This window comes from Coniophora puteana, assembly GCF_000271625.1.
Source record: "Coniophora puteana RWD-64-598 SS2 unplaced genomic scaffold CONPUscaffold_15, whole genome shotgun sequence".
NCBI lineage: Eukaryota > Fungi > Basidiomycota > Agaricomycetes > Boletales > Coniophoraceae > Coniophora > Coniophora puteana.
The window spans coordinates 686,290-705,544 of record NW_006913067.1 but is presented as its reverse complement, the minus strand read 5'-3'; the positions used below and the strand labels follow the sequence as shown (position 1 = coordinate 705,544).

At 55.3% G+C, this 19,255-nt stretch overlaps 4 protein-coding genes across 4 annotated transcripts; 2 read left to right on the top strand and 2 right to left on the bottom strand.

Annotated features, from left to right (window-relative positions):
* Positions 1–1,065: 1,065 nt before the first annotated feature.
* Positions 1,066–6,508, top strand: CONPUDRAFT_147016 (Pentafunctional AroM protein; the record flags this gene model as incomplete). Its single annotated transcript, XM_007775756.1, has 6 exons — positions 1,066–1,448; positions 1,607–1,814; positions 1,881–2,660; positions 2,719–3,736; positions 3,787–4,007; positions 4,064–6,508. The coding sequence occupies 6 exons, from the start codon at positions 1,066–1,068 to the stop codon at positions 6,365–6,367; spliced, it is 4,914 nt and encodes a 1,637-aa protein (XP_007773946.1). The 3' UTR covers positions 6,368–6,508.
* A 939-nt stretch (positions 6,509–7,447) lies between these two features.
* Positions 7,448–9,750, top strand: CONPUDRAFT_169186 (uncharacterized protein; the record flags this gene model as incomplete). The annotated part of the gene is made up of 5 exons (XM_007775755.1): positions 7,448–7,495; positions 7,560–7,574; positions 7,636–7,677; positions 7,737–7,765; positions 9,390–9,750. 5 exons carry the CDS (start codon positions 7,448–7,450, stop codon positions 9,643–9,645), a joined length of 390 nt encoding a protein of 129 aa, XP_007773945.1. The 3' UTR covers positions 9,646–9,750.
* A 3,162-nt stretch (positions 9,751–12,912) lies between these two features.
* CONPUDRAFT_131453 (uncharacterized protein) lies at positions 12,913–15,059 on the bottom strand. Its single transcript, XM_007775754.1, has 8 exons — positions 14,607–15,059; positions 14,486–14,548; positions 14,389–14,425; positions 14,269–14,339; positions 14,122–14,215; positions 13,920–14,064; positions 13,313–13,851; positions 12,913–13,249 (listed from the first exon to the last, which is right to left on the bottom strand). The coding sequence occupies exons 1-8, from the start codon at positions 15,037–15,039 to the stop codon at positions 13,216–13,218; spliced, it is 1,416 nt and encodes a 471-aa protein (XP_007773944.1). The 5' UTR covers positions 15,040–15,059; the 3' UTR covers positions 12,913–13,215.
* Positions 15,060–16,156: 1,097 nt separating this feature from the next.
* CONPUDRAFT_147013 (cytochrome P450) lies at positions 16,157–19,120 on the bottom strand (the record flags this gene model as incomplete). Its single annotated transcript, XM_007775753.1, has 11 exons — positions 16,157–16,947; positions 17,020–17,329; positions 17,395–17,650; positions 17,707–17,720; positions 17,782–17,911; positions 17,972–18,090; positions 18,156–18,310; positions 18,377–18,565; positions 18,662–18,791; positions 18,860–18,985; positions 19,030–19,120. 11 exons carry the CDS (start codon positions 19,118–19,120, stop codon positions 16,869–16,871), a joined length of 1,599 nt encoding a protein of 532 aa, XP_007773943.1. The 3' UTR covers positions 16,157–16,868.
* Positions 19,121–19,255: the final 135 nt, after the last annotated feature.

Sequence of the window (19,255 nt, the reverse complement as noted above, 5' to 3'; positions counted from 1 at the left end):
GGAGAGCAGAGTAGTTAAGAGGAAAGTGGAGACCGGGAGCTTGCGGGCTTTGGTGAGTTTTGAGTCGCGGTGAAGTGCCCGCGATGACGCTGTGGTTCTATATGATGTAAGCCGCTATCCGCCGGTCTTTCTCTTTTCTTATCATCCACGCGTCCGAGCCCGAGATACGCAGGCATCGCCCGCTGATTGGCTGGCGGAAGGGGTTTCAGGGCGATGGCGATGATCACCTTGATGAAGAAAGCATCTTTGTTGATACGCGGGCCAATGGGAGCCACCCGGGCCTCGACGGTTGGGGCTCCGATTTCGTCCTGTCCACTGCTCGTCCAATCGCACTCTAGCGTCAGGGGATACTGCCACGAACGGCCTTGCTCCGGTCGTTGGTAAATGGCCCTAGAGCACCGTATACCTCCGGAAAGCCAAAGACGCCACCCTACAAATGAGGTTGGGCGGTCGATCGCTGTGTTCCCGTTCCGCTATTCGCGTTTTGGTCAGGGCCACTAGCGTACATCGATACTAGCATACACTGGTGATAGTCATAAAGACTAGCTGATCGAGCTAGTAGCGGCGTCACCGCGTCGACATTCAGCGCTACCGGTGACTGCCGCCGTTTCTTGCAAGCCTGCTTCAAGTAACATGAGCTCGTCGTTGTGCGCACTCTCCCACCAGGAGACGGCCGTCAAACCACTGCCAATCGCAAGCGCCGTCGCTGACTCGATCGCGGCTAGATGAAGCACAGGGGCTATTTCCCCCAACCAGGAAAGGCACCCGCGCAGTGTCGAGTGCGTCGACGATGGTGTTGGTATTGGTATCGCCGTGCCAACTGGACCAAGGGGGACATTGGCCTAGTCGAGCATCGCCGTGCTTTAGCTGCTCTGGGCCATGGCGCGGTGAGCGGGGAAGACTGCCTCTTGGAGTTTGGTGTCTGCCCTGAGAGCCTCCGATGCCTTCGGACACCGCGGCCGCACCAAACACTGATTTCCTGATATCCTCTACTTATACCTCTCACTCCCCGCCCATCCATCCCACCTTTTCTTTCTTTATTTCCTCTCTCTCCTAGAAACAAGCATGGACGCCGACGTCACGAGGGTGTCCATCCTCGGCAGGGACTCCATCCACTGTGGCTTCCACCTCATCCCCTACATCGCCCACACCGTCCTCACAAACCTCCCCTCCTCCACCTACGTCCTCATCACCGACACAAACGTCGCCTCCTTCCACCTCCAGGCCTTTGAAAAGGCCTTCATCGACGCATTCGACACCGCCAAGACCCCAGAAAAACCGAGGTTCATCAGCAAGGTCATCGCACCCGGCGAGACGTCCAAGAGCCGCGAGGGCAAGGCCGACATCGAGGACTTTTTGCTGCTCAATGGCTGTGTCAGGGACACCGTCGTTCTCGCCCTCGGAGGGGGCGTCATTGGCGATCTCTCGGGCTTCGTCGCTGCTACCTTGTGCGTACCTTTTCTTGCGCGATCTCACGAGCCGGCACGCATATACTCACTCGCATCTTCTCTCTTCTCATTCCATCTGTATTTGGTCCTCGTATGCCATTCGTCATGCCTTTGGCACGCTAATTCCCCGCTGCTGCGGATGACTTTGTGGCGATCAGCATGCGCGGCGTGCGCTTCTGCCAGATCCCGACCACGCTCCTCGCGATGGTCGACTCGGCCGTAGGCGGCAAGACCGCGATCGACACGCCCCACGGAAAGAACCTCATCGGCGCCTTCTGGCAGCCCGAATACATCTTCATCGACGCCGCCTTCCTCGAAACGCTCCCGCAGCGCGAGTTCTCGAACGGCATGGCCGAGGTCGTCAAGGTCAGCCCCTCCCCCCTCTCTCACCACAATACCCCCAGCTAACGCGTTCCCTCTCTGCACCCACAGACCGCCGCGATCTGGTCGCACGACGAGTTCACGATCCTCGAGTCCTCCGCCGAACAGCTCTTCGCCGCGATCCAGTCCCCCGCGCCGTGCCCCGTCGGACGCACGGCCGCGGACCGCACGGCGGCGCAGACGCTGCTGCTGCGCACGATCAGCGCGTCGATCAACGTCAAGGCGCACATTGTGACGATCGACGAGCGCGAGACGGGCCTGCGCAACCTCGTCAACTTTGGGCACTCGATCGGGCACGCCATCGAGGCCGTCCTCACGCCTGCGGTGCTCCACGGGGAGTGTGTGAGCGTGGGCATGATTCTCGAGGCGGAGCTCGCGCGCTCGAGGGGCGTGTGTGGGCAGGTGGTGATTGGGCGGCTGGCGAGGTGTCTCAAGGCGTATAATCTGCCGATTAGCGTGACGGACCCGCGTATTGCAAGGGTGCCGGCGGTGCAGGGTCTGGGCGTGTCGAGGTTGTTGGATATTATGCGTATCGACAAGAAGAACTCGGGCAGCCAGAAGAAGATTGTGCTGCTGAAGGAGATTGGCAAGACGTATGAGCTCAAGGCGAGCGTGGTCCCCGACGATGCGATTGCGAAGGTGCTCAGCGATGCGGTGCGCGTTGTGCCTGGTACGCCGGCCAAGAATGTGCGCATGGCGACGCCGGGATCGAAGAGTATCTCGAACAGGGCGCTCGTGCTCGCTGCGCTGGGCAGCGGAACGTGCAGGCTGAAGAACTTGTTGCATTCGGACGATACGGCGGTGATGATGAATGCGCTCCAGGAGCTCAAGGTATGCCTAGGAGCTCGGTTCAACTCTCGGATTTCGTGACTCACAGCGCCTGCCACAGGGCGCCTCCTTCGAATGGGAAGACGCAGGCGAGACCCTCGTCGTGCACGGCGGCGGCGGCTCGCTCGGCGTCCCCGCCGCCGGAAAAGAGCTCTACCTCGGCAACGCCGGCACCGCCGCGCGCTTCCTCACGACCGTCTGCGCGCTCGCCGCGGCCAACCCCGCGGACGCGTCTCTCCCGACCAACATCACGGGCAACGCGCGTATGAAACAGCGCCCGATCGGCCCGCTCGTCGACTCGCTGCGCGCGAACGGGTGCGCGGTCGAGTACCGCGAGAGCACGGGCTCGCTCCCGCTCGCGATTCCCGCGGGCGGGCTTGCGGGCGGCAAGATTCGGCTCGCGGCGAGCGTGTCGAGCCAGTATGTGAGCTCGATCCTGCTGTGTGCGCCGTATGCGAAGGCGCCGATTGTGCTGGAGCTCGTGGGCGAGGAGGAGGGCAAGGGCGTGATTTCGCAGCCGTATATCGACATGACGATTGCGATGATGGAGACGTTTGGGGTCTCGGTCAGGCGTCTCAGCGACGAGAAGACGGGCAGGCTTTTGGACGTGTACGAGATTTCGAGGGGCACGTACAAGAACCCCGGGACGTATGTGATTGAGAGCGACGCGAGCAGCGCGACGTATCCGCTGGCGGTCGCGGCGATCACGGGCACGCGGTGCACGGTGACGGGCATCGGGTCGGCGTCGTTGCAGGGCGACGCGCGCTTTGCGGTGGAGGTGCTCGGGCGCATGGGGTGCACGGTCGAGCAGACGGCGGAGGAGACGACGGTGCAGGGCCCGCCGCCGTACGACGCGGCGACGGGGGAGGGCGGGCTGCGTGCGCTGGGGGAGATTGATATGGAGACGATGACGGACGCGTTTTTGACGGCGAGTGTGCTTGCTGCTGTTGCGTGTCGGCCGGCGAAGGAGGGGTTGGGGATTGAGGGGGCGGGGAAGGAGTATACGAGTCGCATTTTGGGGATTGCGAATCAGCGGGTGAAGGAGTGTAATCGGATTAGGGCGATGATGGATCAGCTTGGTGTGTTTTCTTTTTCTGCGTTCGTGTGTTGGTGGCTGATGGGCGTACAGCCAAGTTCGGGATCAAGACTACGGAGCTGGACGACGGCCTCGAGGTGCATGGGCAGGCGGCGCCGACGCTCAAGGAGGGTGCGAGCATTCATTGCTACGACGATCACCGTGTTGCAATGGCGTTCTCTGTTCTTGCGACTACTGTCAAGGGCACGGTTCTCGAGGAGAAGCGCTGCGTCGAGAAGACGTGGCCGAACTGGTGGGATGATCTGCAGAACAAGGTTAGCACCGTCTCGCTCGGAAGCGAGACATTGTAGCTGACCCCAAGTTTTCGTAGATCGGCATCCACGTCGAGGGCATCGAGCTCGACAAGTCGCACGACGGTGCCGCTGCCTCCACCTCCAAGGACGTCTCCACCGCGCCCACGGCCCCTGCAGACAGCGACGCGACAGTCATTCTCATCGGCATGCGCGGCTCGGGCAAGTCACACATTGGCGAGCTCGCCGCGCGCACGCTCGGCCGGTCCTTCCTCGACGCGGACGCACACTTTGAGACGCTGCACGGGCCCGTGCGCGCGTACGTGGCGGAGCACGGGTGGCCCGCGTTCCGCGCTGCGGAGACGAAGATCCTCGGCGACCTGCTGCAGACGCACGCCAAGGGACACGTGCTCTCGCTCGGCGGCGGGATCGTCGAGACGCCCGAGGCGCGCGAGCTGCTCGTGGCGTTTGGCGGTGCCAAGGCGGGCGGCAAGGTTGTGCATGTCGTGCGGGAGGTGGACGAGGTCGTGCGTTATCTCGGCGAGGAGACGGCGCGTCCTGCGTATGGCGAGCCGGTCACGGACGTGTGGAAGCGGCGCGAGCCGTGGTTTGCGCAGTGCGCTGGGTTCGAGTTCGTCAACTACACGGGTGTGCTCGGCGGTGCTGCTGCTGTGCAGGACGAGGCGCGCAGGGAGAAGGAGCTCGCGGGCGAGGTGGCGAGGTTCTTTGGGCATGTTGCTGGGACGTCTGTTAATCTTGCGCAGAACGTTGCGAAGAAGGACACGCGGTCGTATTTCCTCTCGCTCACGTACCCCGATATCACCCCTGCCTTGGCGCATATGGAGCACCTCGTCGAGGGCGTCGATGCTCTTGAGCTCCGTGTCGATCTCCTCCGCGCGCCGAAGGACCTGGACAAGCCCGTCGCGCCAGGGACGTACATTCCTCCGGCTGCGTACGTCGCCGAGCAGCTGGCGGCGCTGCGCCGCGCGACCAGTCTTCCGATCGTGTTCACCGTCCGCACTGTCTCGCAGGGCGGCGCGTTCCCCGACGGCGCGGAGAAGGAGGCGTTTGAGCTACTCGAGCTCGCGGTCAAGAACGGGGTCGAGTACGTCGACGTCGAGATCACCTTTGACCAGCAGCGCATCAAGGAGCTTGCGACGAGGGCGCACCGGGGCCACTCGCAGATCGTCGCGTCGTTCCACGACTGGTCGGGCAGTATGAAGTGGAGTGAGGCGCTCGTCAAGGACAAGTACAAGGTCGCGAGCGAGCTGAGCGATATCGTCAAGATTGTGGGCAAGGCCAACGAGCTCAAGGACAACTTTGCGCTGTTTGAGTTTGTGAGCAGGGTGGAGGCGCAGCCGGGCGCGAAGCCGATCATTGCGATCAATATGGGCGCCGAGGGCCAGCTGTCGCGCGTGCTTAACCGCACGTTGACGCCTGTTACGCATCCGCTTCTCCCTAGCAAGGCTGCTCCTGGCCAGCTCTCGTTTGCGCAGATTCAGCAGGCGCTCCATCTTGCAGGGCAGCTTCCCGCGCGCCGGTTCTTCCTCTTTGGAACGCCCATCTCGCAGTCGCCCTCTCCCACCCTGCACAACACCGGTTTCGCGACGCTGGGCTTGCCGCACCAGTATGACCTGCTCGAGACGTCCGATGTTGGCGAGCAGATCCGCGCGACGCTCGCGAGCCCCGACTTTGGTGGCGCGAGCGTGACCATCCCGCACAAGCTCGATGTGATGCCTCTCCTCGACAGGCTCACGCCCGCTGCCGAGGCGATCGGCGCCGTCAACACGATCATCCCCACCTCTGAGGGTGCCTCTGGCGCCCGGATCCTCGTCGGCGACAACACGGACTGGCTCGGCATGCGCGCGTGCATCCTCGAGAAGCAGCCCTCGCTCGCCGCGCCCGCTGCTGCGCTCGTCATTGGCGCAGGCGGCACCGCCCGCGCGGCGATCTACGCGCTGCAGTCGCTCGGCGCGAAGCGCATCTACGTGCATAACCGCACGGCGGCTAAGGCGCAGGCGCTCGTGGACGCGTTCCCCAACGCGCGCGTGGAGGTTGTCGAGCGTCTCGGCGCGTGGCCCGGCGATGCGCCTAGCGTGATCATCTCGACTGTCCCCGCGAGCGCGGGTGCTGCGGGGCTGCCCGAGACGCTGTTTGATAAGGCGGTGGCGAGGGGGATTGTTGTGGATATGGCGTACAAGCCCGCGGAGACGCCGCTGCTTGCGCTGGCGAGGAGCGTTGCTTCGCAGAGCTGGGCGACGGTCTCGGGTGTCGAGGTGTTGCTTGCGCAGGGGTATGAGCAGTTTGAGCGGTGGACGGGGCGCAAGGCGCCCAAGGGCGTTGTGCAGAGGGCTGTGTTGGAGATGTATAATGCGAGCAACTGAGTTCTGCCTGTTGGGTTGAGGGCATAGTAGATTTTTTCGACGTGTTTTTTTCTTTCTTTCATTGTAGTGTTTGGGTTTTCGTGTTGTAGGTTACCCTCTAGAATTATTGAACTGTTTCAAGTTTTGACTTGACGAACCACCCTTTTCTGCGGCTGATAAATTGATAACTGAGGAAGAAGTACCACCCTCAGCAAGGAGTAGAATCGAGGACAACGTACTAAACGACACCGCCGCCAAAGCACGCGAGGTGCCGGAGTCGAAGTCAAACTTTTGGAACCCAGACAATCTTCTGTAGGCTTCTGTCGAGATTGACGGAGCGAGCAGTTACATCTTGGACGAGATATCCCAACGTTCTAACGTGAGGTGGAGCCTTTTCCATCCGTGCAGCATCTTGATCAGGACCTTTTTCTCATACTTTCAGGTAACATTGACACGTTCTAGTGCATGTCGAACAGCCGCCTGACTTCCATCATAGCCAACCCCGTAAGCACGGATTTAATGACCTTTCATACGGGCATCAATTCGCCCTCTTGGGTGGCTACCACTTTAGCTGGCGTACACCGCTTTCTGTGAAATCACTCTGCCGGTGGATTCACCCCCTAGCACAGAATTTATGGATATTATAGCAATGGCACCTACGTGCTTGCCTTCATTTTCATGGGTCAAAAGCGCACAATCCGTTCTTATCCACAATACTAGGAGAGCTAAAATACGTGATTCATTGATTCATTATGTTCTGTTGTCGAAGAGCATTGTCGGGAATAATGTATGCAGGATCATACTGTAATTGCAGTGATTTGATTAGGTTATGGGTGCTATAAAAGTGAGTCCTCTTACCGTCTATGGACATCTGCCATCCCATATCGAACCTTGACCATGTCCTCCTCTCCTACACTCAATGATCTCCTGGTCAACCAGACAACGAGCTACGCAAACGGTTCGTTGTATCGTGAGACTTCGACGCGGATGGGCTACTAAAGCACTTGCGCTCCTCTGGCAGTGGCAATGGCGTTCTTAAGCCTGTACTCATGGGTTATGGTACCATCATAAACCCAGACGTCTTACGTGTGAGGCTTAAACATGACCTCTTATGCTACTGCCGCGCTAGTACTTGATCTGAAACGCGAGGTCAGCAATTTTTGGAGTCTAAAGCCCTTCCCCACAAAATCTAAACACTTCTTCTCCCTCACAGAAAACGCTTATTTGGGTGAGTTTCATACTGAAAAATAATGTCGTCATTGAAAACAACTGCTCACATTCGTGCTCAGAATAAGGAAGGGTCGAAAATTATGAAGATATCATATGGGATAGTACGTTAATAATTGTTTTTGGCCTGCGTTATCTTGCTGAGCAATTTAATACCGCCAAGCTGCGATTCGGAGGGATAACGGTGAATGTGTGAGTTTTACTCTGATTCATTCAGTGAACAAACCTCAAAGACAATAATATTTGCTACAATCACCACCGACACCAGGATTTGTAAGTTTCAGGTTCTCATGCATGGGTACGACTTACAAGGTAGCGAAGCATTGCCCATGACCGTCAAGTCAGCCGTAGTGAGTCAATTGTAATATAATGTACCAGTTTAAATCAATTTCTTGTCCACACCAGGCGTGAGTTGTGGACGAAGGCTCTCTCTTCTCCGTACATCTCAATCCCTTCAGATGTAAGACTTTGGTTCTCCTCAATGCCATTAACCATGGACTGATACTTCTGAAGGCTCAGCAGAGATGGTCATGAATCAACTCATTATGACTCCTGCAATAACCTTCATTCTCAACGGCATGTATATGACTTTTCGAGGGGTATCAGTTCCTGACTGTGTCCGGGCGTTAGCTATGATGGGAATACGGATATACGCTCTATATGGGGGGTCTAAACGGGTACTAATTTGCCTCGGCACTCTCTTTTTTGTAGTGCAAGTTGCAAATATAATCTTCACGTACTTGATTTATATCCCCGAACCACCCAGTGAGCTTCAAATTCTGAATACTTTCTCGTTACCCTGGGTATTAGCTGATTTACTGATGCCCTAGTAATTCGCTGGCAAACGCCAGGAGGTGGTGGTGCATGCTTTATTGAAACGTCTCAACTTCAGCTATGGTATAACCAAGCTGAAACCATTGCCCTTCTCGCATATGAAACCGTTCTCGTTGGAATGTTGCTCGTCCGCCTCGTCAACGATCTCAAAGAAATTCGTAAAGACAATCACACAGGTGAAATAATGGATAGAGTAATAGCAGTCAAAACCCTATCCGACGTTGTTATGAGAGATGGCGTGTTCTACTTTCTTGGGTAAGGCACTACAATTGCTTGATCCGCTAGAAATACTCCCTATTAACAGAATATAAATGCAGGGCTTTATTGGCTCTGGTCATTGATATCATCCAATCTTCAGTCTCTGTAAGGATGACCTTTCCTTATTATATAAGACTCCAGAAAGCTTAACCAATTCTTAGCTTGGTTTTGAACTTACCATAGTATTGTTTTGTATCATCTCAGAAATATTCTGGACCTTCTACCTGTCAATGCTTGGGCCGCTTATGATCCTTAGCATTCGGGAGTACGATGCTAACCAAGTGGCCGGAAGAGATATAACTGGTGGTGAAGAGGTCATTGGAAGCTTGGAGTTTGCGGCAATACTCCCTCAATCTACACGCTCGGATGTATAACATGGTAGTTCCATATCAAACCATAGCTTTTACCCTCTAGAATTATTGAATTACCTAGCATCTTGATATTTGATCTTTCATGGTACTGCGACCAAACTGAGGATGAATTGCCGACATTAAGAGTTGATTACGAGATTGGTCAGTAAACCGCCTCAGTGAAGCTTGAAGAAAACCTAATTTATAATAAGTCAGAATTTTGTGCCATACGGGAGTCTGCTATCGGGCCTCACAAGGTCCTCGGCAAGGTTATGTTGATATTGATGGAGTCGAGGCCCATTTGAGGCAGTATCTATCATCCGTTAGGCATCCTGTTCAGGGCCCTTTCCTCACACTTCCGGGGGTTCTACAAGAAAACTTCGAGAAGCCATCTACCCCCATAGCCCTTTCGTGAACAACGTGATGACCGGTCAAATGGCGTACAAGCCTGCAGAGACGCCGTTGCTTGCGCTGGCGAGGAGCGTTGCTCCGCAGAGCTGGGCGACGGTCTCGGGTGTCGAGGTGTTGCTTGCGCAGGGGTATGAGCAGTTTGAGCGGTGGACGGGGCGGAAGGCGCCGAAGGGCGTTGTGCAGAGGGCTGTGTTGGAGATGTATAATGCGAGTAACTGAGTTTGGCTTGTTGGGTTGAGGGCATACTAGATTTTTTTCGACGTGTTTTTCTTTCATTGTAGTGTTTGGGTTTTCGTGTTGTAGGTTACCTCTAGAATTATTGAATTGGCCAGTATCTTGAGATCCGATCTTCCATTGTGTTGTGCGACCAAGATAAGGACGGAGCGCCAGCCTTAGGCTGTTCGCGATGTATTTAAGAACATCTACGGCAGAAGAGGGTCCTTGCCGTGAACTTTGTCAGCGTTCATTTGCGTAGTCTTCGGCGATACATGTTCGGCTCCGTACATGAGAGTATCTAAATATTCCACCATGAGGCTGTGCCTATCATCATGCCCGTCATTCTTGGAGCATCGTCACCCTTTCCTCATGCCTTCGGCTGACATTGGTAAGTTCTAGAAAACCTCGTACTGCCTCCGGGATAAGAGCAATGGCTATTTTTATCATAGTTTTTGCCTTTGAAGGTAAGACGATGTTTCTCCTTAGGTGGCACAGGAATACCGGTCAGTGCTCGCATTTCTTGCTTCACCTAAGCTTCCAATCGGCTGACGGGAGTACTATATTGTATAGTAACCTCGGTGGACCTGACCCAATCATCAAGGTTCTAATACGTTGGAGATGACATTATGTTACCTCTTCGGATAGTCAATCTGAGCAAGTCAAACAGCTGAAGGGCGTTGGGAATCTCGGGATACAGCATTAGTTGTGTTTAATCGCCCACGTAAAACCACTGCCTAGCACAGGAATAAGGGAATGCTCCACGAAGGCGCCGGCGTGTCTTCCCCCATCACAGTAGTACTACATATGAAGAAGAGCGCTCTATTCCTGTCTACAACACCGCGCCCCACTGGCAAATATTGCATTGATGCGAGGCCATGTTCACGTTCTTGCTGCCTTGTCGCCGTCACATCGCCTCATCAGAAGCTAAGTTTCACCACACGGTTGTGGGTAAAATTTGAGCAGGGCGTTCGGAAACCTTGACAAGACGATATCAAAGACATTGCCCAGCGTCCCAATAAAATAGACATCGACTAACTGCCGTTGACCAGATGTTCTAGATAGAAGCCCAGGTGTGGGATCGCATAGTACCATATAAATATGCTGTACACTGCGACAAATTTTACTTAAGGGAGTTCCGCTGTTGGCTCTATCATGAAGTAGCCTCCTCCCTGCCAAAGAAGCTCTCATGTCTGCTACCCTCCCACCATATTCCAGTGAATTCCTGGAAACTATCGTGTATCAGAGGCAATTATTTCAGGTACGTGGTAACCACAGTACGTAGCAAATAGATACTAAGCCCAACTGTTTTAAATGCTGTTCCTCTAGTATCTATCCAGTAGGGTCGCTGAATCTCTAATTTCTCGGCACGCACTCATGAGCCGTTTTTACACAAAAAAAAAGTCGCTGCCACGACTTTTGTAGTAAGGAACCCCAATAATATCTTTATTGGTCTCTCGAAACTCAGTATGAATCTTCCGCATCATATTTAGGTCTTTGACACAGCACGATCCCTCAGCGTTGAGATCTGAGATAGAACATATTTGGACAGAGGGCCGGTCGGTTATGAGCACCATGTACACGTGGACGAGATATCAAGCCGTTGTTGTTTCCTTCCTACAGCTATGGCTCAGTGAGCATGCAGCGAATTTTGGCATGCCACCCAAGACCACTCAATAGCCACTGTTTACAGACTTCGCAACTAATATCACGGGTTCTGCCTGTTACAAACCAACGTTCGCCACTATATGTGAGTTCTCTCTGTCTGAACCCTGCAAAGGAAGTTGCATACGACATGGAAAAAGGGCTACTATTCTTGGGGTTTTGCCCCTCTGAGAGTGCGCAAGAATTCTTCGTTGTGCACATGCACTAAGATATTGAACTGTTTCCAGCCCTCAACTTCGTCCTAATTGGGCAATCTACGAACGATCTCGGGGGTCAGCGACTTTCTGCATTGTACAGGCGGTGGGCTGCTTCATCATCGGGATCTACGCAACCTCACGATTCATGCATTCTATTGAGTGTGAGTGATGTTGTAATCTTGATTTAGATGGTTTAACATCTTCCATTGCATGGGACACAGTGTTAGAAATCGAGAGCACTGAGGGCTGTATTGGAATTAGTAGAGGAAAAAGCTGGTTAGTGTGGGATTGGGGGATGCTTCTTGTCACAGAATCAGGTACTTTAAACCAGCTCTACTGACAGTTATCACCTGTGTCTGATTCCAACGGTCAGTCTGCTGTGCTCTAGTGCTATGGAAGATTCGCTCAGCACGGAAACAAATAGGCGAGATTTTTCTTACCAAAGTGCACTCAATTTCTTAATAAGTGGCACATAGGTACCACCTCACCGTTGTTGCTCAGGATTGGGTGTAGTGGTGCGTGTTGCAAAGCTGAAATTTGAGTTACCTGGCTCAGAGTTTGACAGGAACTATTCGATACATCTTATTTTTCGGTCCGTGATAATCCGGGTTTGGGGCGTAGATGTCAGTTGACGGAAGGCTGACCATCTACTATATGTAGGCATGGCCCTGACAATCCTCATGTTGAACCAAGCGGTGAGCAGATAGATGCATTCAGACAAGCGGCACTGACATATATAGTAACACTAGGCGCCGAAGCTTGAAATTATAGTTGCTCTTAGCATACCCTGCAGTATGCTGCACTCTATCTTTGCCTCCCATCTTTTCTTGGATATCAGATGGTATGCTTGGAATCATAATGAAGGTGTATACGACACCGTCGTGGAGCAGCTGGAGAGGGCCGATGAAGATATTACCAATGCGGTTAAAAAGCCATTCGTTGTCTTGGTCATTGCTACTGGTGACATGTTTCCCGCTCTTTGGCCCTCGTATTGGTTGCAACCGGCGCGTCCCAGGGCATTGTGTGGAGCACCGAAACCACGTTTGCTCGGCGAGCTAACTCATGCACACGACGACTCTGCTTTTGCTCCTCTTTAGCGACCAACAATTTCGTGGCAGTAGCATCTATGTGCAGGCAAAAGGTGTATGAAGTCAGAAGGAGATGGAAGAATTAGCGGGAGTGTGACGGCACTTGCAGGATGTGGAATATATGCTAACGTACTTACCTACCTGCAATATAAGATAGACACGTTAAAGGGTACAGAAGTCTTTGATTTGCTCGGTGACTGTGATCTCGAGCTCGTATTCGCATGTGAATGTATAATTGTGCAATGCTGTAAGTATAGTAGAATGTAAAGATGATGTCTGCCTTCTTTTCCGAATTTGAGGTATTTAAAGCGTCCTTGGTGTGATATGAAACGAATAAAGTACAATCGACGTCACTCGATGTGACTGTGTCCGTGAGGGAAAGAAAGGAGATGGTAGTGTTTTCCAGTAGACAGCAACGAACAGGCAGAGTGCGGGTATGAAGTGGAAGAGGGAAGGTGGACGAGATCAGGACCTAAAGCAGTCTAGAAATGCTTCCGATGCTGAACGGTGCCGTTCGGGAGTTCGAAGCGGCGATGCTGCAGTGGGCCTCGCCCATCGACCAGCCCTTGCTTCGATATCCATTGTCGGATGACCGGACTGACAAGGCCAGACTCATCCCAGGACCGCTATTTCCTCATCATGTACTTCCCATTGCCCCTCCTATATCGTTCCCCATCAGCACTCGAAAACTCAAGGCAAAGAAAGAAAAAATGTGAGACTCACGCAGCCTCCCTCTCGACAGCACGCATCTTATCCCTATGCATCGCGCTCGCGCGCGCATTGAGCGCGTCCGCCTCCTGCGTGCTTGGAAACCCGATGTCCCAGTAGCCCGGCGGCGTCTTAGCGCGCTGCCAGTGGTACCGATGCTTCGAAATCGCCTTCTTGTGCGCTTCGATATCACGTTGCGCGTTCTCGGCTTCCTCGTTGTCCGAGGGGTCGTCGAAGGAGTCGCGGCGTTTCCGGCGCGAGGAGGGTCCTCCGTTGCTGGTACTAGCGCTGAGACCTGTGTTGACGCCAGAAGTGGAAGCTGACGCGGATGCGGATGACGACACAGCCGGGCGACAGTGAACCGACGAGCTGTGGGTGCGGTCGCGGTGCGGGGAGGGGTAAGGGCGCGATTTCGGGTGTTGCTGGCGCGGCTCTGTACGCGCGGCGCCGAAGCGCTCTTTCTGCTTCTCTTTCTTCTTGCGCGGAGTCGTCGAGGGCGAGCGCCATAGTGGCTGCTGCAGCCTGGGCGGCATCGGGCCGACGCCTTCGTAGTACTACACACAGGAACATTATTCGTTAGGTTCGGTCCGAAAGAGTAAGCAGGGATGTCAGGAAGACGCACTGCATGACAGCACTCGCAGTCGCCCGCGTCCATGTGTCGGCGCTCGTCGCGGTTCCGCACGACGCTGTCGTAGGCGTAAGCGCGGCCGCCGTTGGCGTCTGGGTTGATCGTGAAAGCTGAATTAATCGTCGTGGTATTCTCGGCTCTACGCGTATGCGAATCAGCCTTCGAAATGGGCGAGGTAAGTGAAATTGGGGCGCACCGGGACGATCCGTGGATAGCACGGTGCGCCGGAGAATGATGGTGCTCACTCGGAAGCTGGGATTGTGGCTCAGATTTGATGGTGGTGGTGTGTGCTAGCATAGGTTAATCAGTGCTTGGAGGAGATTGCATACACGAAGGGCTTTACCAGATATTACGATATGTTTGCTTGAGGTGGACATAGGCGAGGAAGTAGAGCGTCCCGAGGATGCAGAGGATCTAGACAAATGTGAGTGAAGTGAACATGCTGTTTAACGGTTGTGCTCACCGCCCTGGCGTGGATAGTAGGTGTGGGTCCCGAAAATCTGGGAGACACCATTGAGTAAGTAGCTGCCTCCGTACATTATCTGGTTATATGCGCCTACCTGGTAGATCAGTTGAAGGAGGCGTGCACGGTCGACGTGGGGCGTCGTTGATGGCTGACGAACCTACCAAAGACACAAGCAGTCAGTAGCTGCAAATGAAGCTGAGACAGATAGTACGCACCGCCCAGGACCCTGAAATCTTCCTTCGCCTCAATCTTTACTTTGACCTCATCCTCTAGTTTCGTCTCCGCCTTCCCTTCGTTCGCCTTCTCGTTCTCCTTTCCTTTCTTTTTCTTTCCTGTTCCCCCTTCCTTTTCCACGAAGCAGACAACGTCCTTGTTCAGCTGCTGCTCCATATCCTTCACTATCCTCCGGATCTCTCCGTGCTTGCCTTCCCTGTATGCGCTGACGAACCATATTCTGAACCCATTGTACTTATCGTGCTCATCCTGCTGCTTCTCAGAAGCCTGCCTGGCCTTCTCTTCTGCCTGTTCCTTGGCCTCAAGGAGGGCGTCGTACCGCTGACGGAGGTGTGTGAGCTCGGTGTGGAGCGATGCGACCTTGGCGCACAGAGCAGCATTTAGTCTTGCGTCAGTCGCGGGATTTGGAGGCATCGGACGTCGTTTACGAAGCACGAGACAGAGAACGCAAAGAAGGGTATAGGGAGAGTGAAGGGTATAGGACCTGGAAGGTCGAAGGTGGAGATGAGTGGAACGTGTAATGTTAGGACGGGCGCCAATAACACGGGCGGTCATGTCATCATGTCATCGCCGTGTCGCGTGTAAAGGACGCGGTCACGTGATGCTGTCAAGGAACATCCCTGCAACGTAGCAATCGCTATGTTTTCTTCTCTCTGTCGTTGCTTCTCGGCGTTGCTCGGCGTTTCCACCAAGTATCCACCCTTTATCCCGATCAGCTCATGGCTCAATACCCAACAGATACTTTTACCGTCAGACGTCAGCTTGCCAGGTGCGCTATTTCCAGGGATAATTCTCCGAGCCAAAGCATCTCTTGGTTCGCAGTCTCGATTCCCATGGAGGTGATTGCACAAATCTAGGAGGTATGAGCGACCACAGACAGTGAACGATAGCATCAAGCAAAAACAGCGATGACCTCCAGGGTGCGCATGATGTAGATTCACGAGGTATGAATTAATAGGCGAATGATCGACATGTCATCCCTGCGCTTAATCCGTCACCAAGTCCGTCATGTTCAATCACTGCAGACATATAAGAAGCGCTTCGGGCCCTTAAGTCTATCTCAAAGCTGACAGCCAACCCACACTCTTTTTCAAAATCTCGGAAGACCTACCGACGACACCATGAAGCTACTCCTCGCCTCCCTCGCCGCCTGCCTCACATTCACCTCCGCCACCCCTGTCCGTCGGTTCACCGACGACACCGCCGACGACATAACTCCCATCCTCGCCGGCAACGCGCCCTGCGCAGCCGTAGGCGTCCTCTTCGCCCGCGGAACCTTCGACGATGGCAACATCGGCGTCTGGGTCGGCCCCGACCTCCACGACGGTCTCAAAAGCGCACTGCCCTCCGTCGCGGTGCAAGGCGTCGACCCGACCGCGTACCCCGCCACCTTCGAGGGTTACTTCGCAGAATACGGCAGCGACACCGGCGCCAAGTCGATGGCGCAAGCCGCGGCGGCGTACGCGCAGAAGTGCCCCGACGCGGCGATCGTGATCGCGGGGTGGAGCCAGGGTGCGCTCGTCGCACACAAGGCGCTGGACCAGCTCGACGGCGCGACGCTCGGTCGTGTTGCGGGGTTCGTCACGTTTGGCGACCCGTGGCCGCTGTTCTTTAACACCACCCCACCTATCCCTGTGCAAGACGTCAAGGGATACTGTGTCACCGATGTGGACAACCTCGATCCCTTGTGCGCGGACCTTCCCGCAGACTTCAAGATCCCGACGACCATTGACGGTATCACGGGTCCCATCAAGGACCTTCCGAGCGTCGCCAAAGGCGTCGAAGAGGCTCAGGCGGCTGCGAGCATCGCTGAGCGGTTCCCGAAGCAGGTCGCGGATGCATTGCTCCCTATTCTGACGACGTCGCTGGCTGACATACAACGGGCTTTGGTGTTCCCAGCACACTTTGTGTACGGGAACAACGGGATGGCCGCTGAAGCTGCAAAGTTCATTGCTGGCTTGGACAAAGTGAAGGCAGTAAAGGCGTAGGTGTTGGCCACGGTCGTAGCTGTTCGCTGCTGAACAGGGACCTCCGAGTCGTCCCAGATATTTATGATTTGCCTATCTTACCAACGCATAGTTACAACACCTTCGTCGTTCCTTCCTGAATATCCTTGAACTGAGATGTTTCTGCAAAGTAAAATGTCCATTTTATCGTAGGAAAAACACATATTAGTACGTATTATAGACACACATAGTCAACTGAAGTCGCTTCGAATCACCCAGCCCATCTCAACTCGGCCATCACATCAACTCAGCCTCGATCTTCTCGAGTACACCCGCATACCTCGGTTTGATCTCGCAGGGGAAGGGCAACGGCCGCCTAGCACCGGTCCCAGGCAGCATGAGCGACAGAACCGACAAAGCCGAAGAAACCAAAGAGGGGAAAACTCACCTAACCATCCCGCTCGTCCACTTCACATCAAACTCCACCTCCTTCCCATGCTCGTCCCGCGGCGGCCCGAACTCAAACACAGCGAGCAGCGACGCCATCGCGGCCCATATCGAGCCCTCCGCGAGATGTCGCCCCGGACACACGCGCCTCCCGAGCCCGAAGGCCAGGCTGACGCGGCGCCACGCGGCGCTCGTGTCGTCCAGCGCGCCGCTGGAGGGATCGAGGAACCGATCTGGGTTGAACGTGTCGGGAGAGGGGTAGAGCACGGAGTCGTGCAGAATCGCGTGGGTGTTTACGATCACGTCTGCGCCTGTGCACGGGCACATCAGATTGTGGTAAAGGGGAGTATTTTATGGAGTAGCGCCGAGCACGTACCACCGGGGATAAAGCAGCCCTCGTACACGTCGTCCTCGCTCACGCCGTGCGGCAAGTTCACGGGGACGACTGGACGCCACCGCAGTGTCTCGCGGAGGACCGCGTCGAGGAGCGGCAGCTGTGGGCGGTCCTCGAACGTCGGGAGACGCCCATCAGAGCCGCTTCCCACGGCAGCGTCGAGCTGCGCGTGCAGACGGCGCTGCACGTCTGGGCGCCGGATCATCGCGAGGATAAAGATCTGGATGACTGCGAATGTCTGTAACATATAATGACATGAGTGCGAGGCATTGTGTGAGAGAGGGTGAAGCTCACTGTTTCGGTCCCAGCTGGTTAGAAAGTAGTTTAGATCGAGTAAGGCAGACATAAGAAAAGGGCGGGGAAACGCACCTGTAAAAGCAGCGGCAGCACTGCCCTTGATTGCCTTCTCTGTTTCTATGTCTACAGCCCCATCTTCGTCACCGAACTTCCTCAGAGAATCAGACACCATCGACGACGTTACAGTCGTATATCCCTCTGACTGCAGCGACAAGATCTGGCATTAGCGAGCTGCTGACGCTGATTCGACGGTCCACCTTACCATAGTCTTGCGCACCCACACAAACGGCACCTCCACCATATCCGACACGTATTTGTTCGAGTCGTGCGCAAGACGAGCAAGGGAGCCTACAGGCCCCAGCCACTTCGGTATGCGCGCAACTAAACCCAAGGGCGATTAGGCACCTCTCTCAGGTCAAAATAGGATGGCAAAGAGCAACACGCACGCGATGGAAACGCCTCGAAGATCGCAAACACAAACGGCGTCCCGTTTCCCGTGACGTGCTCGTTCGCGCGCTCGATGATCGCGAGCATCGCGTCGTCGTGCCGTCCGCTCACGTCGTATCCGTACACCGTCGCGAGAATGATCGCGCCCGCGTGCCTTCATCAGGGGCTCCAGTCAGAACAAGGCTGCAGTCGTGAGAAGGTGGAAAGGAGAGGTACGCACAGCGTCAGATGCTCGACGTACGCGCGCGGCGCGAGGAAGATGTTGCGGCACAGCTCGTGCGCAGCGCGCAGCTGCGCGGGTCGGTACCGCGCGACCGCGTCCTGCCGGATGGCCTGGTGGAAGACGCGCCTGTGCAGCCGCCAGTGGTCCGTGTGGGGGACGAACGCCGACAACCTGTCCAGGCCTAGTCTAGAGCCGGTGTCAGGTCAGCAGGCATAGATGGAGATGAAGGGAGGAACGGAGTGGAAAAGGAAGGGGACGAAAAGAAAGGGAGAAGAGACGCACAGCTCAGCCGCGCCGAGCATCGTCTTATCCGAGAAGTTGCTCGATCTGCGCTCGAGTAGGTCGCGCGCGACGCTCTCCGAGCCGACGACGAGCGTATCTTGCCCGAAGAGGCGGCAGTATACCAGGTCGCCTTCAGACCCGCGGATTCGTTGAGTTAGCGCATGCATACACGCACGAAGAGGGTAGTCCAAGACGCACCGTATTCCCTCGTCCACGCCTCGAACGTCTCGTACGGCTTCTCCGCGTCGATGGCGAGGGTGTTGCCCAGGAGAGGAACACCTGGCGGACCAGGAGGGAAAGGGGCCTTTGCGTCGTTTGCTAGACCTGCTGGAGGAAGATAAGTACGTGTATGTGCCCCATAGCAGTACCGCTGTCGGCACAGCGAGCTGCGCGAGGCGAACGCTGTTCATGTCCTGAGGCAGATACATCGTTTGGTACGGAAACAAGAGGCAAAGCCATGTCTGAGCGACATGATGGTGGTGAGCTAGTCTCGAACCAACCGCTCCTTTTGGGCGGAGCTTTTTCGGCCCTATGGGCAGCTCCGCAGGAGCGTCTGGAGACTTTTGATAGAGAGCTATACCGTCGTCACGCAAT

Bases quoted from the DNA above. Each gene is read 5' to 3' on its own strand.
- CONPUDRAFT_131453 (XM_007775754.1), bottom strand. From the start codon at position 15,039: ATGCCTCCAAATCCCGCGACTGACGCAAGACTAAATGCTGCTCTGTGC. The intron at 14,340-14,388 runs GTGAGCACAACC...ACATTTGTCTAG, and splicing joins CTACTATCCACGCCAGGGCG to ATCCTCTGCATCCTCGGGAC. The intron at 14,216-14,268 runs GTAAAGCCCTTC...AACCTATGCTAG, and splicing joins CAAACATATCGTAATATCTG to CACACACCACCACCATCAAA.